At 39.1% G+C, this 20,520-nt stretch overlaps 1 protein-coding gene across 4 annotated transcripts in view; it reads left to right on the top strand.

Moving 5' to 3' along the window:
• The window catches only part of tnpo1 (transportin 1), a 143,720-nt gene that overhangs the window by 34,749 nt on the left and 88,451 nt on the right, over positions 1–20,520 (top strand). For all 4 annotated transcript variants that reach the window (XR_009815856.2, XM_061966546.2, XM_061966543.2 and 1 more), the window contains exons 6-7: positions 12,537–12,670; positions 12,836–12,917. Coding sequence is in view for 3 of the 4 variants with exons in the window: in XM_061966546.2 (XP_061822530.2) it covers positions 12,537–12,670; positions 12,836–12,917 (216 nt within the window). In the remaining variant the exon portion in view is untranslated. The remainder of the gene's footprint in view (positions 1–12,536; positions 12,671–12,835; positions 12,918–20,520) is intronic.

Below are 20,520 nucleotides of genomic sequence, written 5' to 3' on the forward strand. Positions count from 1 at the left end.
AAATACAAATCCGTGATCCACAATAGAAAAAAGAGAGAGTGTGGAATCCAATGAGCCCTTAAAAGTTAAAGTTAAAGTACCAATGATTGTCACACACACACCAGGTGTGGCGAAATTATTCGCTGCATTTGACCCATCACCCTTGATCACCCCCTGGGAGATGAGGGGAGCAGTGGGCAGCAGCGGTGGCCGCGCCCGGCAATCATTTTTGGTGCTTTAACCCCCAATTCCAACCCTTGATGCTGAGTGCCAAGCAGGGAGGTAATGGGTCCCATTTTTATAGTCTTTGGTATGACTCGGCCGGGGTTTGAACTCACAACCTACTGATCTCAGGGCGGACACTCTAGCCACTAGGCCACTGAGTAGGTGTACCTAAGTGTACCTTGTACCTAAGTTACGGTCAGAGTGAAAAAAGATGCATCCTGCACTGCACTCTAATACTTCACTCTCACGTTCCTCATCCACGAATCTTTCATCCTGGCTCAAATTAATGGGGTAATTGTCGCTTTCTCGGTCCCAATCGCTCTCGCTGCTGGTGTAAACAATGGGGAAATGCGAGGAGACTTTCAACTTGTGACGTCACGCTACTTTCGGTACGCGCAAGGCTTTTTTTTTTATCAGCGACCAAAAGTTGCGAACTTTATCGTCGTTGTTCTATACTAAATCCTTTCAGCAAAAATATGGCAATATCGCAAAATGATCAAGTATGACACATAGAATGGACCTGCTATCCCCGTTTAAATAAAAAAAATTCATTTCAGTAGGCCTTTAAAATCAGCACACACTTGCATTGAATCCCCCCCAAAATCATGTTGAGCGTCAACAACACCCGTAAGTCAATAACTTCATGTTTTGCAGTATCATATATTTCTTATGACACAAACAAAAACCTTCTGTTTTACCTGTTCACACACAAAAGTTAAGTTTTGTGTCATGACTAGGGACGTAACGATAAGCGACATTAATGATAACCGCGGTAAAACTCACTTTGGCTACCGTTTTAGATTAAAATGATCGAAAAACCGTGATTGATAACGGCCCCTTGCTAAACTCATGGGAAAACGGACGCCAGCTCGCTGGCTTAAATGCTAACATGAAAACGAGACATCGTCTTTCTCCATTGAGAAACGACTTACCCCAATTTAAAATTGTATAAATAAATTGTGCATGTTGAATCTACAAGCTGTATTCTCTTAGAACAGAGTTATTGTTCAGACGAATACAAGACGGAGGTGTTTTTTACGGAACAGAGTAGGAGGCAACACCCACTGCAAAACGTTGTTCAAAAACAAGAAAAAAAAATACAAAAATGAGGGGTATTTTATTTGAACTAAGCAAAATTATCTGCCAATAGAACAAGAAAATTTGGCTTGTCAAGACTTTCCAAAACAAGTAAAATTAGCTAACCTCAATGAACCCAAAAATACCTTAAAATAAGTATATTCTCACTAATAACAACTGTACTACTATGAGTACGTATTTTCTCTTGTTTCATTGAAAATAAAACAGCAAAGTCCATTTGGCTGTCATCTGTTTTAATATTAGACACAATTGTGTCAAAGTCATGATTTCTTTTTTACATGCTTAAAATAAGAAATGGTTACTTTAAAAAAAGTAGTTTTATACTTGTGAGTGTTAATGACACAGCTTTGCAACAGTTGATATTCTAGTTTCAAGCATGTTTTACTCAATATAGGTTATCAAATCTCAGCAACAAGCTGTAATATCTTACTGAGATCATTTTGGACCAAAAAACTTAAAACAAGTAAAACACTCTAACATAAAATCTGCTTAGTGAGAAGAATGATCTTATCAGACAGAAAATAAGCAAATATCACCCTTATTTGAGATATTTAATCTTTTTAGATTTCAGTTTTTGCAGTGCCGCCTGCCAGAAACAATATGCAAATAATCAAGCGTGTGCACATGTGCACATAGGTATGTAACAATAAATGATATTATGATAACCCGCCAGTGACGTGTGGTCACTGGAGGGGCCTCACCTGCCATCATGGAAAGAAAAAAAATGTAAAAAGAAAAACAATTAATTAAATTATATGTATTCAGTGGGGCTTCACGGTGGCAGAGGGGTTAGTGCATCTGCCTCACAATACGAAGGTCCTGAGTAGTCTTGGGTTCAATCCCGGGCTCGGGATCTTTCTGTGTGGAGTTTGCATGTTCTCCCCGTGACTGCGTGGGTTCCCTCCGGGTACTCCGGCTTCCTCCCACTTCCAAAGACATGCACCTGGGGATAAGTTGATTGGCAACACTAAATTGGCCCTAGTGTGTGGATGTGAGTGTGAATGTTGTCTGTCTATCTGTGTTGGCCCTGCGATGAGGTGGCGACTTGTCCAGGGTGTACCCCGCCTTCCGCCCGATTGTAGCTGAGATAGGCTCCGGCGCCCCCCGCGACCCCAAAAGGGAATAAGCGGTAGAAAATGGATGGATGGATGGATGTATTCAGTGATTATACTATAAAGTTGTTTTCCATTTAACTTCACCAGTTTTAGATTATTTTTATTCAAAATCGCGGAATTTTCACATTTGCCGTTCAAATACTGAGAAGAGACGGTGCGGTGATCAGCAGCCAGTTGAGGCACGTCACTCAGTTGTGCCTCAACATGGATTGCGGACTCGGCTAAGTGCTGGCCTGCTGTGCAGTGAGACCGTATTGCTATATGAACTATATTATACATTTCCATAGTTTAGTTAGCTGAGGTAAATAATGTACAGTGTATTTTGTCAACAACTGTATGTGTGTAACGTATTTCTTGTGCTGAGCAATCATAAAACTGCTGCGAAGACTCACTGTGTGAGGCTCGCAGTAATCCCGCCTCCTGGTGCCGGTTAATGCACCCCCGCCGCAGAATGCACCCCCCGACGGGAGCGCCACACCAACCAAAGCCCACACCCAAACCCTCCACGTGCAAGACTGAATCCACCCAAAAAAGTCACTTAACAAGAAGCCAAAAAGTGCAAAAACAACAATGCTCGCGCCGGAGGAGCCGTGAACGACTGCAGGGACACAACATTAGGTACACCTACAGACTGCAGCACGGATTTCATATTTCATTCATTCACAACTCCTCCAACACGAACACCACTGTTCCCGCACTTATAAGTAAAGGTAAGACCATAATAAAGTTTTTTTAATTAAATGTGCTTTTTTGTGTGCTACAGTTTGTATGTGTAAAGTTAAAGTTAAGTTAAAGTACCAATGATTGTCACACACACTAGGTGTGGTGAAATGTCCTCTGCATTTGACCCATCCCTGGGAGGTGAGGGGAGCAGTGGGCAGCAGCGGCGCCGCACCCGGGAATAATTTTTGGTGATTTAACCCCCAATTCCAACCCTTGATGCTGAGTGCCAAGCAGGGAAGAATGCTGGTATGAGCTTTTAAACATAAGCCGTTAACTGCTGCCAATCAAATGGTGAATAAGATACTCTTTAGGGTTCATATGTTTGTAAATCTGACTGTGATGAAGTCAGTGCCTCACCAGCCATCAACCTCACCGCACGTCACTGTAACCCGCGGTACAACTCCCAACGGTCAGTATTACCGTTTTTAGATAAATATGATCGTAAAACCGTGATTGTTAACACTTTGACTAATTCCCAGACCGGTGATACTGCTCATTTACTGTAGAAGCATGTTAGCGGCAGCTCATCAGCTAGCTTAAATGCTAACATGAATACGAGAGACATAAGCATCTTTCCCCATCAAGAAACGACATTCTCCAATATAAACTTGTATAAACACATTACTCTATTGTGTACGAAGGAATAATAACAGGAAGTGGAGTCGCTTGTCGTCACAATAACCCAAATCGCGTTTATTATTTATCCTTAAAAAAAAACACTCTGAAACCTTTTGCAAATTAAAATGGAAGAAGATCAACCTATTTTAAACCCCGAAATAAAAATGATATGGCTCTTAAGAAGCCAGAACAAAATGTATTATTTCTTTTTCAAATATAAACCCAAGTTCAAAGAGTTCGGTGTGTGTAAGTACATTTGGAGCACATTCAATAATAATGTAATTGATTTTAATGATAATTTTGGTCACATTAACCGTGATATGTAATATATCATATCGCTACATCTCTGACACCATCGAGTAATTAGCGTAATTTGCTATGGTGATATTTTTTCCTTTTAAAAAGGCTCAATAAATGTATACATGCATTTAAAAACAAATATGTTATTTAGAGATGTCCGATAATGGCTTTTTTGCCGATATCCGATATTGTCCAACTCTTAATTACCGATTCTGATATCAACCGATACCGATATATACAGTGGTGGAATTAACACATTATTATGCCTAATTTTGTTGTGATTCCCCGCTGAATGCATTAAACAATGTAATTTTACCATGAATTGATTAACGTGGACCCCGACTTAAACAAGTTGAAAAACTTATTGGGGTGTTACCATTTAGTGGTCAATTGTACGGAATATGTACTGTACTGTGCAATCTACTAAAACAAGTTTCAATCAATCAATCAAAAACAAGGTTTTCCAAAATAAGAGAACAACTTCAACTCCAGTTATGGAAAAAAGTGCCAACATGGCACTGCCATATTTATTATTTAAGTCACATTATTTTTTTTTAACATGCCTCAAAACAGCAGCTTGGAATTTGGGACATACTCTCCCTGAGATAATCCTGATACCCACTACAACTATGAGAAATACTATACTTTGACTTTCACAAAGTGCATTTTTTTTTTAAAAACATGCCTCAAAACAACAGCTACAAAAACAATGAAGGCACACAGCTTCAGTCCAGAGTATACTAGAGTAATAAAGTAAACCATAACATAGTCCTCATTTAGTGCAAGACTGTGTGGTACTACTTTTTTACGGTGTTTGTATTCATCGTGTATCTCCTTATGATTCTTGAAGAGGTGGGAGATCAAATTACTCGTCTTGGTTCCTCCTCGCATAACCAACTTTTTGCAGTCATTGCAAATTGCCAGTTTTTTATCCGTCAGACACACTTAAAAATAATCCCAAACCATAGACATGGTGTCGTTAGTCAGTCATTGAGCTCGCTGGCTTGTTAGCCACGGCTACAGCACCGGCAACAACACACTCTTGTTGTTGTTATGCTCCGAGATAATCCTAATACCCACTACAACTATGAGAAATACTATACTTTGACTTTCACAAAGTGCATTATTATTATTTTTTTTTAAACATGCCTCAAAACAATAGCTACAAAAACAATGAAGGCACACAGCTTCAGTCCAGAGTATACTAGAGTAATAAAGTAAACGATAACATAGTCCTCATTTAGTGCAAGACTGTGTGGTACTACTTTTTTTCGGTGTTTGTATTCATCATGTATCTCCTTATGATTCTTGAAGAGGTGGGAGATCAAATTACTCGTCTTGGTTCCTCCTCGCATAACCAACTTTTTGCAGTCATTGCAAATTGCCAGTTTTTTATCCGTCAGACACACTTAAAAATAATCCCAAACCATAGACATGGTGTCGTTAGTCAGTCATCGAGCTCGCTGGCTTGTTAGCCACGGCTACAGCACCGGCAACAACACACTCTTGTTGTTGTTATGCTCCGAGATAATCCTAATACCCACTACAACTATGAGAAATACTATACTTTGACTTTCACAAAGTGCATTATTTTTTATTTTTTTTAAACATGCCTCAAAACAACAGCTACAAAAACAATGAAGGCACACAGCTTCAGTCCAGAGTATACTAGAGCATACTTGCCAACCTTGAGACCTCCGAATTCGGGAGATGGGGGGGCGGGGTTTGGTAGTAGCGGGGGGGGTGTATTGTAGCGTCCCGGAAGAGTTAGTGCTGCAAGGGTTTCTGGGTATTTGTTCTGTTGTGTTTATGTTGTGTTACGGTGCGGATGTTCTCCGGAAATGTGTTTGTCGTTCTTGTTTGGTGTGGGTTCACAGTGTGGCGCATATTTGTAACAGTGTTAAAGTTGTTTATACGGCCACCCCCAGTGTGACCCGTGTGTGTAAAAGCCGCATATGTTATGTGACTGGGCCGGCACGCTGTTTGTATGGAGGAAAAGCGGACGTGACGACAGGTTGTAGAGGAGGCTAAAAACAGTGCCTTTAAGGCACGCCCCCAATATTGTTGTCCGGGTGGAAATCGGGAGAAGTTCGGGACAATGGTTGCCCCGGGACATTTTCGGGAGGGGCACTGAAATTCGGGAGTCTCCCGGGAAAATCAGGAGGGTTGGCAAGTATGCCCTACGTCCGTGTTTTACCGGATATGTACCGTTCAGTACAGCGGCGTTTTAAAAAGTCATTAATTTACTTTTTGAAACCGATACCGATAATTTCCGATTTTACATTTTAAAGCATTTATCGGCCGATCTCTAATGTTATTAATTAGTATTAACATTGTAGTATTAACGTTTTGCCATATTTTCAATTGTTTCTGCTTACTGTACAATGTACTTTAAGATAACATACCTGCCAACTACTCCGGTTTTCCCGTAATTAGTACGGTTTTCATCAACCTATTCCGGGTTACGGTTGCAGTGATAAAAAATACGGTTTTCCATTAATTTAAAACAATTTTTTTTTTAAATGCGCGAGGCTATTTATAGCACCGCTGCCAAGCACGAGGCACCTGTTGCCATTGTTTCCAAACGAGCGAACGATCATGGAATCTGCCGGAGAAAAATCGCAAACGAGTCTTAAACCGAAAAGAAAACTGCAGTCATTCCGTGAAGAATATTCAAAAGCCTATCCGGGAATAATTATCCGTTCCAAAAAGGGTGAAAACTACGCAAATTGCACCTTGTGCAGACAAGATTTTTCGATCGGACACGGAGGAATTAGCGATGTAAAAGACCACGTTGGGACAAAAGAACACAAGTCTAATGCCGTTGCTAGCGATACAAGTGGAAAACTTTCAACGTTTTTCGGATTTTAGCCACAAAAAGGTAATGACACCAATGTTATCTATTGGAATTGTTTAGTACTGTCATACTGTTAAAAGTGTTTATACTATTTATGCTTTCAAGTCCAAGTTGAAGAAATCTTGTTAAATGTTGACAGCATAACTACCAAAATACAGAAGTATGTCCTTAATATTTTTGCAGTGCTATTTCTGTTGAAAAGTTAAAATGATTACCGGTACATTAGAGATGTGATGTGCCACTTTTCAAGTGTCTGATGGCTTAAATTAATTTTCATTCATTTTTCATATTTTGAATTCTTTTGAAAGGCTTACAAAAAAACTACATTTGAATTGTAATTCCATGCTATTGACAGGACTATTAATTTTAATGAAGTTAGCTTACCATGTTTACAGTATGATAATTGTGATAGAAATGTGAATTTTAGGCACAGAATATTTTATACAATTGAACAAGGCAGTAGATTATACAAGCTTGGACAGAAAGTTAATAATGGCACCAATTTTTTTTTTAATGGAATTATTTAGTACTGTTTTACCATTTGTTTACTGTAAAAAGTGTTTATACTGTTTATACTTTCAATTAACAAATTGAAGTCTTGTGAAAGGTTGACAGGATAACTGGCATTAACTGTCAAAATAATTTCAAACTATTGAAGTTAGCTTACAGAATAAACATGTCAATCAACCCATATGATTTTTGCTGTAATATTTTTGTTTTGAAAAGTCACTGTGACTGATAGAAAAGTGATGGTTTTAGCAACATTTTAACCTGTCTGAATGCTAATAATCATTTTGCGTCGGGGGGCGAAGCCTGAACCCCCCACCAGGACTTTGTCCTGGACCTACCGGGGCCTGCGGCCCCTGGACCCTGGCTACTAGGTTTTTCTGATTTCAAAAGTTGGCAGGTATGCAATAATATATTACTTTAATTCATTTTCAAGTCAAATAAACTTTTTTTCAATGTGTGCGAGTACCTCACATGCACAACATCATCAGCGCTACATTCAATTACATTAAGGGAAAGCCCTGCTCTGTGCATGCACATTTTTGTCTGGTGGCTAACAATATAAGGCTGCAGCTAACGATTATTTTTCTATCGATTAATCTATAGATTATTTTTTTTGATTAATCGGTTAATCTATAGATTATTTTTTTCGATTAATCTATCGATTATTTTTCCTTTTGCCGATTATTTTTTTTATTTAAAATGAAGATGAAAAAATAAATGTAGGCCAGTTTTTTTCAAAAGGCATGGCTTTTATTTACAAAAAAAAAAAATATGACCACTCAGTCAACATTGACAACAACATGACAAAATATTCTGTAACAATGTAAACATTTAAAACTTTTAACATTTGACAAAATTAAAAGTAGCTTATTTGCTTTTTAATGTGCAAATAGAAAAGTAAACATCCAGTGCAAATCTTAATATTCTGCAATAGTATAAGCATTTCAAAAGTAAAAGTATTGCTTATTTTGCTTTAAAATGTGCAAAAATAAAGATAAACATCCAATACATAAAAGTGCAAAACGGAAATATTCTGTAACAACAGTGTAAACATTTCAACAAAAGTAAAAGTATTGCTTATTTTGCTTAATAACACAACAATGATTGTATGATTAAAGTGAAAGTTAATTGTTCATTTGTACATAGTAGTAGCTGGGCGATAAGGCCTTTTTTAATATCGCGATATTTGAAGCCCATATCGCGATACACGATATATATCTCAATATTTTGCCTTAGCCTTGAATGAACACTTGATGCATATAATCACAGCAGTATGATGATTCTATGTGTCTACATTAAAACATTCTTGTTCATATTGCATTAATATATGCTACTTTTAAACTTGCATGCAGAGAAGGAAATCACAACTAAAAAAAAATCACTATGCTTTTCATACGGTGTTGATCTGGAAATGTTTGCATCTGCATTTTGATGGTGTGGACGTGTGGCACCGAACGGCGATGTTGACTGCGGAGTAAGCACTCTTCATTCTCTAGCTAGTGTGTTTGTGACAATCATTGGTACTTTAACTTTAACAGGTGACTTTTCAAATGACGCTACATATTAGCAGTAATGCTACTTTTTATAGCAACGCTTTCGCCCCACACTTGACAAATTACGGTTGTCTGTTCGACATATTCCCACAAGAAGCCAAACCACCGCCAGACGATGGACCCCCTGCTGTTTTTTGGGGGAATTAATTCTTCCTTCATTTGTTACCAGATTCGCACCTTCTTTAGCTCGTATTACCGCTAGCATCACAGCTAACGTTAGCCATGCTGCTACCTCTCTGCTGCGCGAGGGCGTATACGTATGTGACGTATGACGTGACAGTATGTGACGTATGTAGAAGGTGCACTCGTCTGTCTGTGAGAAGGAGACACAGGAAAGAGTGAGAAAAGCATGTAGTGTAATGCCAGCAGCTAAAAGCAACTGCGAATATCACCATATAGTAATTTTCTATATCGCACAGAGACCAACCCGCGATATATCGCGCATATCGATATATCGCCCAACCCTACATGTAACTGTTAATGTTGTAAAATGTATTTGCACAACTAATTAACGTTAGCGTTAAAGAGGAGCGCGTCTTTGTAAACACTGAACAGGCACGCCAAACGCGCCTCTCAGAGTGAAACGGTGCTTTAGTTTATGAATTTACAACGCAGATAGAAATGGCACATTCATGTTTTTGTGTAATGATGACAACGTATACTCACGCAGACGATTGACTTGATGGTGATGGCAAGAACGCTGTCGGGTGTTTTCTTTTCAAATGTTCGTTCATAGCCGTTGTGCTGCTATGATAGGCCATTTCCGCTCGACACAGTGTGCATACAACAACATTATTAGGCCGTTTATTGAAATACTCCCACACTTTTGACGACTTTTGGCGTGTTTTTTTCCCCTCGCTCGCACCGCTCGCATCGTCTGCTTTGCGCTCTGCCATGACGGTAGTGTGACGTAAATATGCGATGCGTCGACGCACAAAAACGGCGTCGACGTATTTACGTAACCGATGACGTCGACTACGTCGACGCGTCGTTTCAGCCTTATAACAATATTTAAAAAAAAATAAAACTTTTGTTAGTTGCCGTGTCAGAATCTAGGTCGGGGGTCGGCAACCCGCGGCTCTCTTTAGTGCCGCCCGAGTGGCTCTCTGGAGCTTTTTCAAAAATGTATGAAAAAAAGATGAGGGGGAAAAAAAATAATTTTTTGTTTTAATATGTTTTCTGTAAGAGGACAATCATGACACAAACCTCCCTAATTGTTATAAAGCACACTGTTTATATTAAACATGCTTCACTGATTCGAGTATTTGGCGAGCGCGGTTTTGTCCTACTAATTTTGGCGGTCCCTGAACTCACCGTAGTTTGTTTACATGTATAACTTTCTCCGACTTTCTAGAACGTGTTTTATGCCACTTCCTTTTCTGTCTCATTTTGTCCACCAAACTTTTAACGTTGTGCGTGAATGCACAAAGGTGAGTTTTGTTGATGTTATTGACTTGTGTGGAGTGCTAATCAGACATATTTGGTCACTGCATGACTGCAAGCTAATCGATGCTAACATGCTATTTAGGCTAGCTCTATGTACATATTGCATCATTATGCCTCATTTGTAGGTATATTTGAGAGCATTTAGTTTCCTTTAAGTCCTCTTAATTCAATTTATATCTCATGACACACTCTGTATGTAATAAGGCTTTTAATTTTTTGCGGCTCCAGACAGATTTGTTTTTGTATTTTTGGTCCAATATGGATGGCTCTTTCACCATTTTGGGTTGCCGACCCCTGATCTAGGTTAATACTTCTAAGCTTTTATTCTGAAGCTTTGCCCAAAACAGGAAGTCACTGTGCGCATGTTCTAATGCCGTGTAAGTAGTTCTGTTGTAGCGAGCAGCAAGAACTGGGCCCTGGTGCCCCCCCCCCCCCCCCCCCCCAACGTAGGATCATCTTTTTAATGTTGAGACACAGTTTACATTTACAACATCGGACTCCACACTTTCTTCATCTGAAGAAAGTTGGCAATGGCGATGGCAACATGTCACGTGGTGGTATCAGTCGTATTTATAGCCACGTGGAGGCCTGTTTAACCCTTGTGTGGTGTTCGGGTCTGTGGGACCCGTTTTCATTTTTTATTAAAAGAAAAATGATACAATTAATTAATTTTTCAAACTGAGACTCACTGACTTTGGCTCGTTTTCTGTGAAGAACATATATCAGAATACATATTTAATGACCACACACCATACACCCCCCCTACATATTTCTATTACATATAAGATGTCCGGGTCCACTGTTCTGTGTACCACACAAACACACACACACACAGCAGGCCTAGACAGGAGGAGGACAGAGTGTAGGTACACAGAACATCAGAGGATTAAATGTGCGAGAAAAAGAGAGCAGACAGTGTTGACAAACAATGTTGCAACCTTGTGTGGGAACCGCAGGTGCAGAAACACAAAAGAAGAATCCCTGTGGGAAGCAGAGAAATTTTCCGTGCAACGTTCATATTGTTGTTACTCAGCCAGCGTTTGTGGGTCTGATGGACCCGTTGCATTTTGTGGCTTTTAATGCCTCACAATCAAACACTTTTATGTTAAAATTCTGAACAGATGTTTACCTTATCCCAATAAACATGTTAAAATACTGAACAGATGTTTACCTTATCCCAATAAACTTATTTATTGGGATCAAAATGTGTGAGAAAATGGGATTAAGGTAAACATCTGTTCAGTATTTTAACATAAAAGTGTTTGATTGTGAGGCATTAAAAGCCACAAAATGCAACGGGTCCATCAGACCCACAAACGCTGGCTGAGTAACAACAATATGACCATTACACAAGGGTTAAGTCAGTGGTTCTTAACCTTGTTGGAGGTACCGAACCCCACCAGTTTCATATGTGCATTCACCAAACCCTACCTTTAGTGAAAAATAAAATGTTTTTTTTTCAAATTCAAGACAAAGTTGTATGTTTTTGGTAACACTTTAGTATGGGGAACATATTCTAAGTAACAAAGACTTAATTTACAGTTTTTTGGACACTTAGGGGAACATATTCTAAGTAACAAAGACTTAATTTAGAGTTATTTGGTTAGGGTTAGAGGGTTAGGGTTATAATAAGGCCATGCCGAATAAGGCATTAATAAGTACTTAATAATGATTAGTTAAGAGACAATATGTTACTAATTTGCATGTTAACAAGCAACTAATTAATGGTGAATATGTTCCTCATACTAAAGTGTTACCATGTTTTTTTACTGGCGCACAAAATGAACCGTGCATGAACATCACCTTGTTCAAAGAACAAAACCGACAGTGCATAAACTCACCACAATTTACACACCTGCAAATCAGTCTGACTTCTGCTGTTGCCGTATCCGTAATACGCCGATAGGGAGAAGTTTTTATTTACACGATGAGTCGGGTGTGTTTTGACCTCCGCCGAACCCCTGAGCCCGACTCACCAAACCCCTAGGGTTCGATTGAACCCAGGTTAAGAACCACTGGGTTAAGTGTATGATTCACTATATACTGTATAGTAAATATGGCATATGTTTTGGGGACTGTCTTTATCACATTATTATTCTGTTGTCCATCAAGGGGGCCTTTGGAGCCCTCCAGAAGATCTGCGAGGACTCTGCTGAGATCCTGGACAGCGACATGCTGGATCGGCCTCTGAACGTCATGATCCCCAAGTTCCTGCAGTTCTTCAAGCACAGCAGCCCCAAGATCAGGTCTGGCTTCCTCCCACTTCATCTGACTCATCTCGCAGCTAAATTCCCCTAAAGTATTTCCGGTCTTGTGTGGAGGCAATTGTGCGGCAGAAGCACATATGACCGCTTTTCGCAGCGCTGCGCCTGCGAGCGAAACACGTGGTGACCCTTGTGCTCGTCTCGTAGGTCCCATGCCATCGCCTGTGTGAACCAGTTCATCATCAGCCGGACTCAGGCACTCATGCTGCACATCGACTCCTTCATTGAGGCAAGTCTTAGACCCAGGCGTCACATGATCGCACATGGAGAGAACATCCGACACGGTCGCGCAGTCTCAAGGAAAATTCTGCCTTTCCAAAAAACAGTGACGTCCTCATTGGGATTAAACCCTATTCACCCTGCTCCATTTGTTTTCACTGACAAATTCAGGAATAGTTTTTGAGAACTTGATTACACATAAGTTGGAAATTAATATTACTGATGACGTAGAACACAATCAGTATTTCTTAAAGGGGAACATTATCACCAGACCTATGTAAGCGTCAATATATACCTTGATGTTGCAGAAAAAAGAGCTTATCTTTTTTTAACCGATTTCCGAACTCTAAATGGGTGAATTTTGGCGAATTAAACGCCTTTCTATTATTCGCTCTCGGAGCGATGACGTCACGTTGTGACGTCACATCGGGAAGCAATCCGCCATTTTCACACTTTCGTCGGTGTGTTGTCGGAGGGTGTAACAACACGAACAGGGACGGATTCAAGTTGCACCAGTGGCCCAAAGATGCGAAAGTGGCAAGAAATTGGACGAAATTTGTTCAAAATACGAGGCTGTGGGGAAAGCCGACGAAATGGTCAGTCGTTTGTTCCGCACACTTTACCGACGAAAGCTATGCTACGACAGACATGGCAAGAATGTGTGGATATCCTGCGACACTCAAAGCAGATGCATTTCCAACGATAAAGTCAAAGAAATCTGCCGCCAGACCCCCATTGAATCTGCCGGAGTGTGTGAGCTATTCAGGGACAAAGGACCTCGGTAGCACGGCAAGCAATTGCGGCAGTTTGTTCCCGCAGACAAGCGAGCTAAACCCCCTGGATGTCTTGGCTCACACCGTCCCTTATGCCACCGAAGATGATCAAGAGAAGAATATCGACCCTAGCTTCCCTGGCCTGCTGACATCAACTCCAAAACTGGACAGATCAGCTTTCAGGAAAAGAGAGTGGATGAGGGTATGTCTACAGAATATATTAATTGATGAAAACTTTATTCATTACTCGCGTTTTTACGTAAATTATTATACATAAACTGTGTTTACCAATAATTTAGCTTAAAAACATTTTTTTTTTTCAATCATTCGAGTACATTCGGGTAGTCTTGTGTAATGCAGTATTTTGTGTCTATTTAAGTATAGTTAACCTGAGTGCTGAAATCGTGGAAAAATATATGTTCTTAGCGCGCCTGAAATGGGCTGTCTGCACTCTCAAAGTGCATGTTGTTGCCAAATGTATTTCATATGCTGTAAACCTAGTTCATAGTTGTTAGTTTCCTTTAATGCCAAACAAACACATACCAATCGTTTGGAAGGCGATCGCCGAATTCGTCCTCGCTTTCTCCCGTGTCGCTGGCTGTCGTGTCGTTTTCGTTGGTTTCGCTTGCATACGGTTCAAACCGATATGGCTCAATAGCTTCAGTTTCTTCTTCAATTTCGTTTTCGCTACCTGCCTCCACACTACAACCATCCGTTTCAATACATGCGTAATCTGTTGAATCGCTTAAACCGCTGAAATCCGAGTCTGAATCCGAGCTAATGTCGCTATACCTTGCTGTTCTATCCGCCATGTTTGTTTGTATTGGCATCACTGTGTGACGTCACAGGAAAATGGACGGGTGTATATAACGATGGTTAAAATCAGGCACTTTGAAGCTTTTTTTAGGGATATTGCGTGATGGGTAAAATTTTGAAAAAAACTTCGAAAAATAAAATAAGCCACTGGGAACTGATTTTTAATGGTTTTAACCCTTCTGAAATTGTGATAATGTTCCCCTTTAACCAAATAATATCTGCTTCTCAGCTGTGGTCCTTATGGGACGCAGGCGTACTCAGTGGTAAAACACTTTTCCACCACTTGTGGCAGTAATGATAATCTCAAACAAACAGAGGAAGTCTGGGGCTAAAGTGTAGAGAAGTTTCTTCTTGATTTTGGCACGAATCGCGATTCTTAGATGTAGCGAGTCTTAATCGATTAAATTTTTTTTAAATTATTATTAAATCTGTCCTGTCGAGTCACTCAGACAAATCATATAGTTGATGTAGATCATGGGTGTCAAACTCTGGCCCGCGGGCCAAATTTGGCCCGCCGTGTAATTTCACTTGGCCCTTGAGGCGATATCAAATTAACACTAAAGCTGGCCCGCCGATCCTCCCGGGAGTCTTCCAAACGCCAGCCAGCCAGCCAGCCCAACGAGTACTGGCCCAGTCACATAACATGTGTGGCTTCTGCACGCACACACATTAGAATGCCCCACATACTTCATCAACAGCGATACAGGTTACACTGAGGGTAGCAGAATAAAAAACTTTAACACTGTTAGAAATATACGCCACACTGTGAATCCACACCAAACCAGAACCCTTTACAGCACTAACTCTTCTGGGACGCTACAAGGTGGGTGTGTGTGCAGGGGGGGGGGGAGGTTTGGTGGTAGTGGGGGGTGTATTTTGTAGCGTCCCGGAAGAGTTAGTGCTGCAAAGGATTCTGGGTATTTGTTCTGTTGTGTTTATGTTGTGTTACGGTGCGGATGTTCTCCCGAAATGTGTTTGTCATTCTTGTTTGGTGTGGATTCACAGTGTGGCGTATATTTCTAACAGTGTTAAAGTTTTTTATACTGGCACCCTCAGTGTAACCTGTATCGCTGTTGATGAAGTAGGCGTTGCATTCGCTCGTGTGTGCGTACAGAAGCCGCAAATATCTTGTGACTGGGTCTGAACGATGTTAGAATGGATGAAAAGCGGACGTGACGATAGCTCGTAGAGGACGTTAAAGGTTAATTTGTTCAACCTTGGCCCGCCGCTTTGTTCAGTTTTAAATTTTGGCCCACTCTGTATTTGAGTTTGACACCCCTGATGTAGATGATCATATCTGCTGTACAGATTTACTTTAGGAAAGAGAAGTGTTGGATACTTCTCTTGTTGCCTTATTCATATTTGACTTTATTAAATGTTTGGGTAGAATTTTATGTTAAACAAAACCATTTTCTTTTAAGTAATATAATAATTTATCAGAGCTGTTTATCTATTGTATTGAGGAATGTAGTGAATCAGGGAACTTGCACCGAATTTATTAAAAAAGTATTGAAAATGGGGAATCGTTTAAAATCGCTTCTGAATCGAATCGTGTGGTGCTCAAAGATTCACAGCCCTAATATGTAATATTATTCATTATTTTTTTTATGTTTTCAAATGCGTTTTTAAGTCTATTTTTTATCAGTTTTTACGATTCCCTTCTTTTGCATTTAATTTGTATTTATTTTAGCTATCAGCCTGACCTAACCTTGATAACAATCTTTGTGATTAACACATGCATTCATATCATTTGACAAGTTTATGATGTTGAACTGTAAGTAGGTTGGATATAATTGTTGAATATAACTAAAATTAGGAGCCAGATTACTAATTCAGTGTTTGTATTTGAGTGGGCAGCAGGCCCCTCTGTAGTGGAAAACTTAGGCCGAAAATGTTAAAAACCCCTGTCCTAGTTTAACCGGAAATCAACATTTTTGTATTGAACAAGTACTCGCGCCACAACGTTTGGCAAGTTTACACTTGACAAAACTCCCCTGCATCTACGGTGAGTAAAATGTTCATTAGAATCCCACTTGTAATATAAGTTATACATTTATTTGTGAGTATGCCAAATATCTTGTTAACTGATCGACTCGCACACCGATTTTTTTTGGATCCGCCGATTGCCCGGTCGTTTGTGATGTGACTCACAAGTCGAGTTCGAGCAGCCACGTTTACTCAAAATTTGCATCACTTCCAAAGCCAATTTCATGAATTTAATCAATTGAAAATACACGTAACTGTGAAATTTTTTCAGATTCTTTATTTAGTAAGCTTTCAAATTATACCAATCTTTTTAAAAAGGGGTAAATATTAAGAAAGCTATGATTTTTTAAATTTATTTTTAACAAAAAGGTCACTTAAAATTTTGAGCCCCATTGACTTTGTATTAAAGCAGTTGACCAACAATTTGTGCATTTTCACCAGTTTTTATAATCCATATCTTTCTTAATATTTAATAACCTTTGAAAAATTGGTTACACATTAGTAGTAAATAATAATAATGATATTATTTGAGCATCATAAACAGAGCATTTTTTTATTTGTATTTCATAAACATTTATTTATAGCTTGTTAATTTATAATTTAAACAAATATATATTATAACTATCATATTCACTGGGTTCTTCCTTTGTTCATGTTCCACCCTTCCAAAAAACATATATTAGAAGCGAGATAAATAGTAATAATTATAGTACCTAGAAAAACACTTGAATGCTCCAAAAAAAAAAAAAAATATCCTTAATCACCTTCAATAACAACAATTCTCTTTATTTTCAAAACATTATACACGTCCTTACACTTCAGTTTTATGTGATTTGTAAGTGCTTTGTAAAAGGGAAACTCCCAGCAAGCTGTAATAGCTTATAAGCAGGGGCCCCAATACAGTACGTGTAAGATAATAAAAGTACAACATTACTAACATTTTCCCATGTTTACATCCTAAACCTTTTCCTCAACATTTCATACATTCACACATCCTTACAGTTTAAATTTATACTCTTTCTTCCACTAATTTTTTTAGTAGTTTGTAGCCCTACATATTGCAATGTGCTTATATTATGTATATCTATTTCAGTATGCATACAACAATAATAGATGTTGAATAATTAATTCATGTAAATAATACATCTCTTGTTGCGCATGATCGTAATTGGTTTTCAGCCTTTGGGCTTCATAGTGTGGTATAATGTAGCAATAATTCGTGTTTCAAGAGTTTTTTTTAGATTTTCTCAATGAAGAAGATTATGTGATTGGACTGTTATGTTCATTCCGGTCATTTGGGCATTTACGCATTATACTAAAGCTTGTGCATTTGAGTTTATGGCGTTTGCCCTTTAGGCAATGTTTTCTTCTAGTGTTATGTCAATGTGTGGAAGAGGAATGAGCTCACAGAGCCCATCATTCAGCTTGTATACCACATTATACATCCCGCATGCGTTATGTCAGGAGTTACTCACGCAGTGTTTCATCCTGTGAAAGAGTGGATCCGAGGGAGCATTAAAGTCTGACCATAGTATGGTTGGTATTGCTTTGTTTTGAAGGATTTGTAATTTACGTTGATAACTTTCATCAGTGTTAGAGTATATGATATTGCAATGATGTAGATGTGGTTGAAATAAGGATGTATACAGGATTAGAAGTGCCTCGACAGGCAGAGAGTGTCTGACTTTATAAAACAAGCCAACATATTTTCATAGTTTTGCTGTCATCAATGGGTTTATAAAATATAAGAATTCATCAATATAATGTTTTTTTATGTTGCACTCTTTCTATAATCCAGACATTGCCCTTATTTTACCAGTTCTATTAGAAAATAAGCCAAATATTGACTTTAAACAGTTCGCAGTGGTCCTTATGGGACGCAGGAGTACTCAGTTGTAATACACTTTTTCACCACGTGTGGCAGTAATGATCATTTCAAACAAATAGAAGAAGTCTGGGGCTAAAGTTTTAGAGAAGTGTCTTCTTGATTTTGGCATGAATCGCGATTCTTCGTTGTAACAATTCCTAATCTATTAAAAAAGACAAAAAAACGCTTTATTTAATTTTTTTTAAATTAAATCTGTTATATCCAGTCAGTTAGGCAAATCATATTGTTGATGTAGATCAGGCGTGTCAAACTCAAATACAGACTGGGCCAAAATTTAAAACTGAACAAAGCCGCGGGCCAAGGTTGAACAAATTAACCTTTTAATAGGGACCCAAACAAGTTTTGCATTGAATATTGAACAAGCAAGGCTTATATAACTTTATAGTGACATGCAAAATCGAGTTTCAAATAATAATAATAATAATTAAAAAATATCAATGGCATGTCAAATACAATTTAAATAAAAATTTAATGCCTCTTTTCTATTTGCAGCCTTCTGAGGTAAATATCAACATTAACTTTTTCTACAGGCTAATAAATTAGAAAATAAAATAACAATGAATAAACCAACCATTCAGGATTTTAAATTGCTCAGTTTGCAACACACTGATCTCCAAACGTAATCTGATGTGCCTAGCCAGATACGTGCCATCTTTTCTTGGATGCTAGTTCATTAATGTCGGGGCTCAGGCTTTGAGCTGAGGCAACCTTCATTATTGTACGAAGGTGTTCATCAGTCATTATATCTCGTAGTCCACTCGGACCACAGTCTTGGGGGCGTGCGTCGGTTGAGGTGGTACGGGGTTGGGGGGGCGGGGTTTGGTGGTAGCGGGGGTGTATATTGCAGCTCGGAAGAGTTAGGGCTGCATGGGATTCTGGGTGTTTGTTTTGTTGTGTTTATGTTGTGTTACGGTGCAGATGTTCTCCCGAAATGTGTTTGTCATTCTTGTTTGGTGTGGATTCACAGTGTGGCGCATATTTCTAACAGTGTTAAAGTTATTTATACGGGCACCCTCAGTGTAACCTGTATCGCTGTTGGTCAAGTATGCGTTGCATTCACGTGAGTGTGCGTACAGAAGCCGCACATATTATGTGACTGGGCCAGCATTCGCTGGACTGGGTGAAAAGCGGACGTGACGATTTTCGGGAGGGGCACTAAAATTTGGGAGTCTCCCGGGAGGGTTGGCAAGTATGAGAATTAGTGGTGAATGCGGTGTCGGCGGGCCAGCTCTCGTGTTAATTTGATATCGCCTCAAGGGCCAAGTGGAATTACACGCCGGGCCAATTTTGGCCCGCGGGCCAGAGGTTAACTGCCATGATGTAGATGATCATATCTGCTGTACATATTTACTTTTCAAAAGAGAAGTGTTGGATACTTCTCTTGTTGCCTTATTTGTATTTGACTTTAATAAATGTTTGAGTAGAAGAAGAAAACTGGTTTTGTTTAATAAAATTCCACCACTTGGTTCTTGTCAAATGTCTGACATTTCCTAAAAGTGTCATCAAATATCCCCACAACCTTTTGAACTAAGTTGCTAACTAAGCCCAAGCAAATATAACTAATTAGTCAAAGGATAATGATATTGGCCTGTCCTTCCGTCTTCGGTTGCAAGAGGGTTTACTCTATGCGGAACGAAATAAACACCGTGAGCGCTCTTGTCAGTCATCCACTCTCTTTGTCTCTGTGGGCGGAGGCGGGGACGCTAGCATAAACACACAGGTTTAGCAAACGTAAGGTAACATAGTTGAAATGATCTGGATCACCCCTAAAATGTAATCACTTGTTCCTTATCTAGTTTGGGACATTTCCCAAAAGATTGATCAAAGTCCACCCATAACTTTTTGAGTTATGTTTACAACCAACAAACAGACAAACCTTGGTGAATACAGTACATAACCTCCATAACAACAATGTTGTTATCAATGCTGCTATTAATTTAACAAATATGTGTATTTATGTGTTTTTTTTTTAGCTGTTCCTGATATTGTTGTATATTGTAATGAGATGTCCGATAATATCGGACTGCTCATATTATCGGCCGATAAATGCTTTAAAATGTAACATCGTAAATTATCGGTATCGGTTTCAAAAAGTAAAATGTATGACTTTTTAAAACGCCGCTGTGTACACGGACGTAGGGAGAAGTACA

Source organism: Nerophis lumbriciformis, linkage group LG11 (assembly GCF_033978685.3).
Source record: "Nerophis lumbriciformis linkage group LG11, RoL_Nlum_v2.1, whole genome shotgun sequence".
In the NCBI taxonomy this organism is placed as follows: Eukaryota; Metazoa; Chordata; class Actinopteri; order Syngnathiformes; family Syngnathidae; genus Nerophis; species Nerophis lumbriciformis.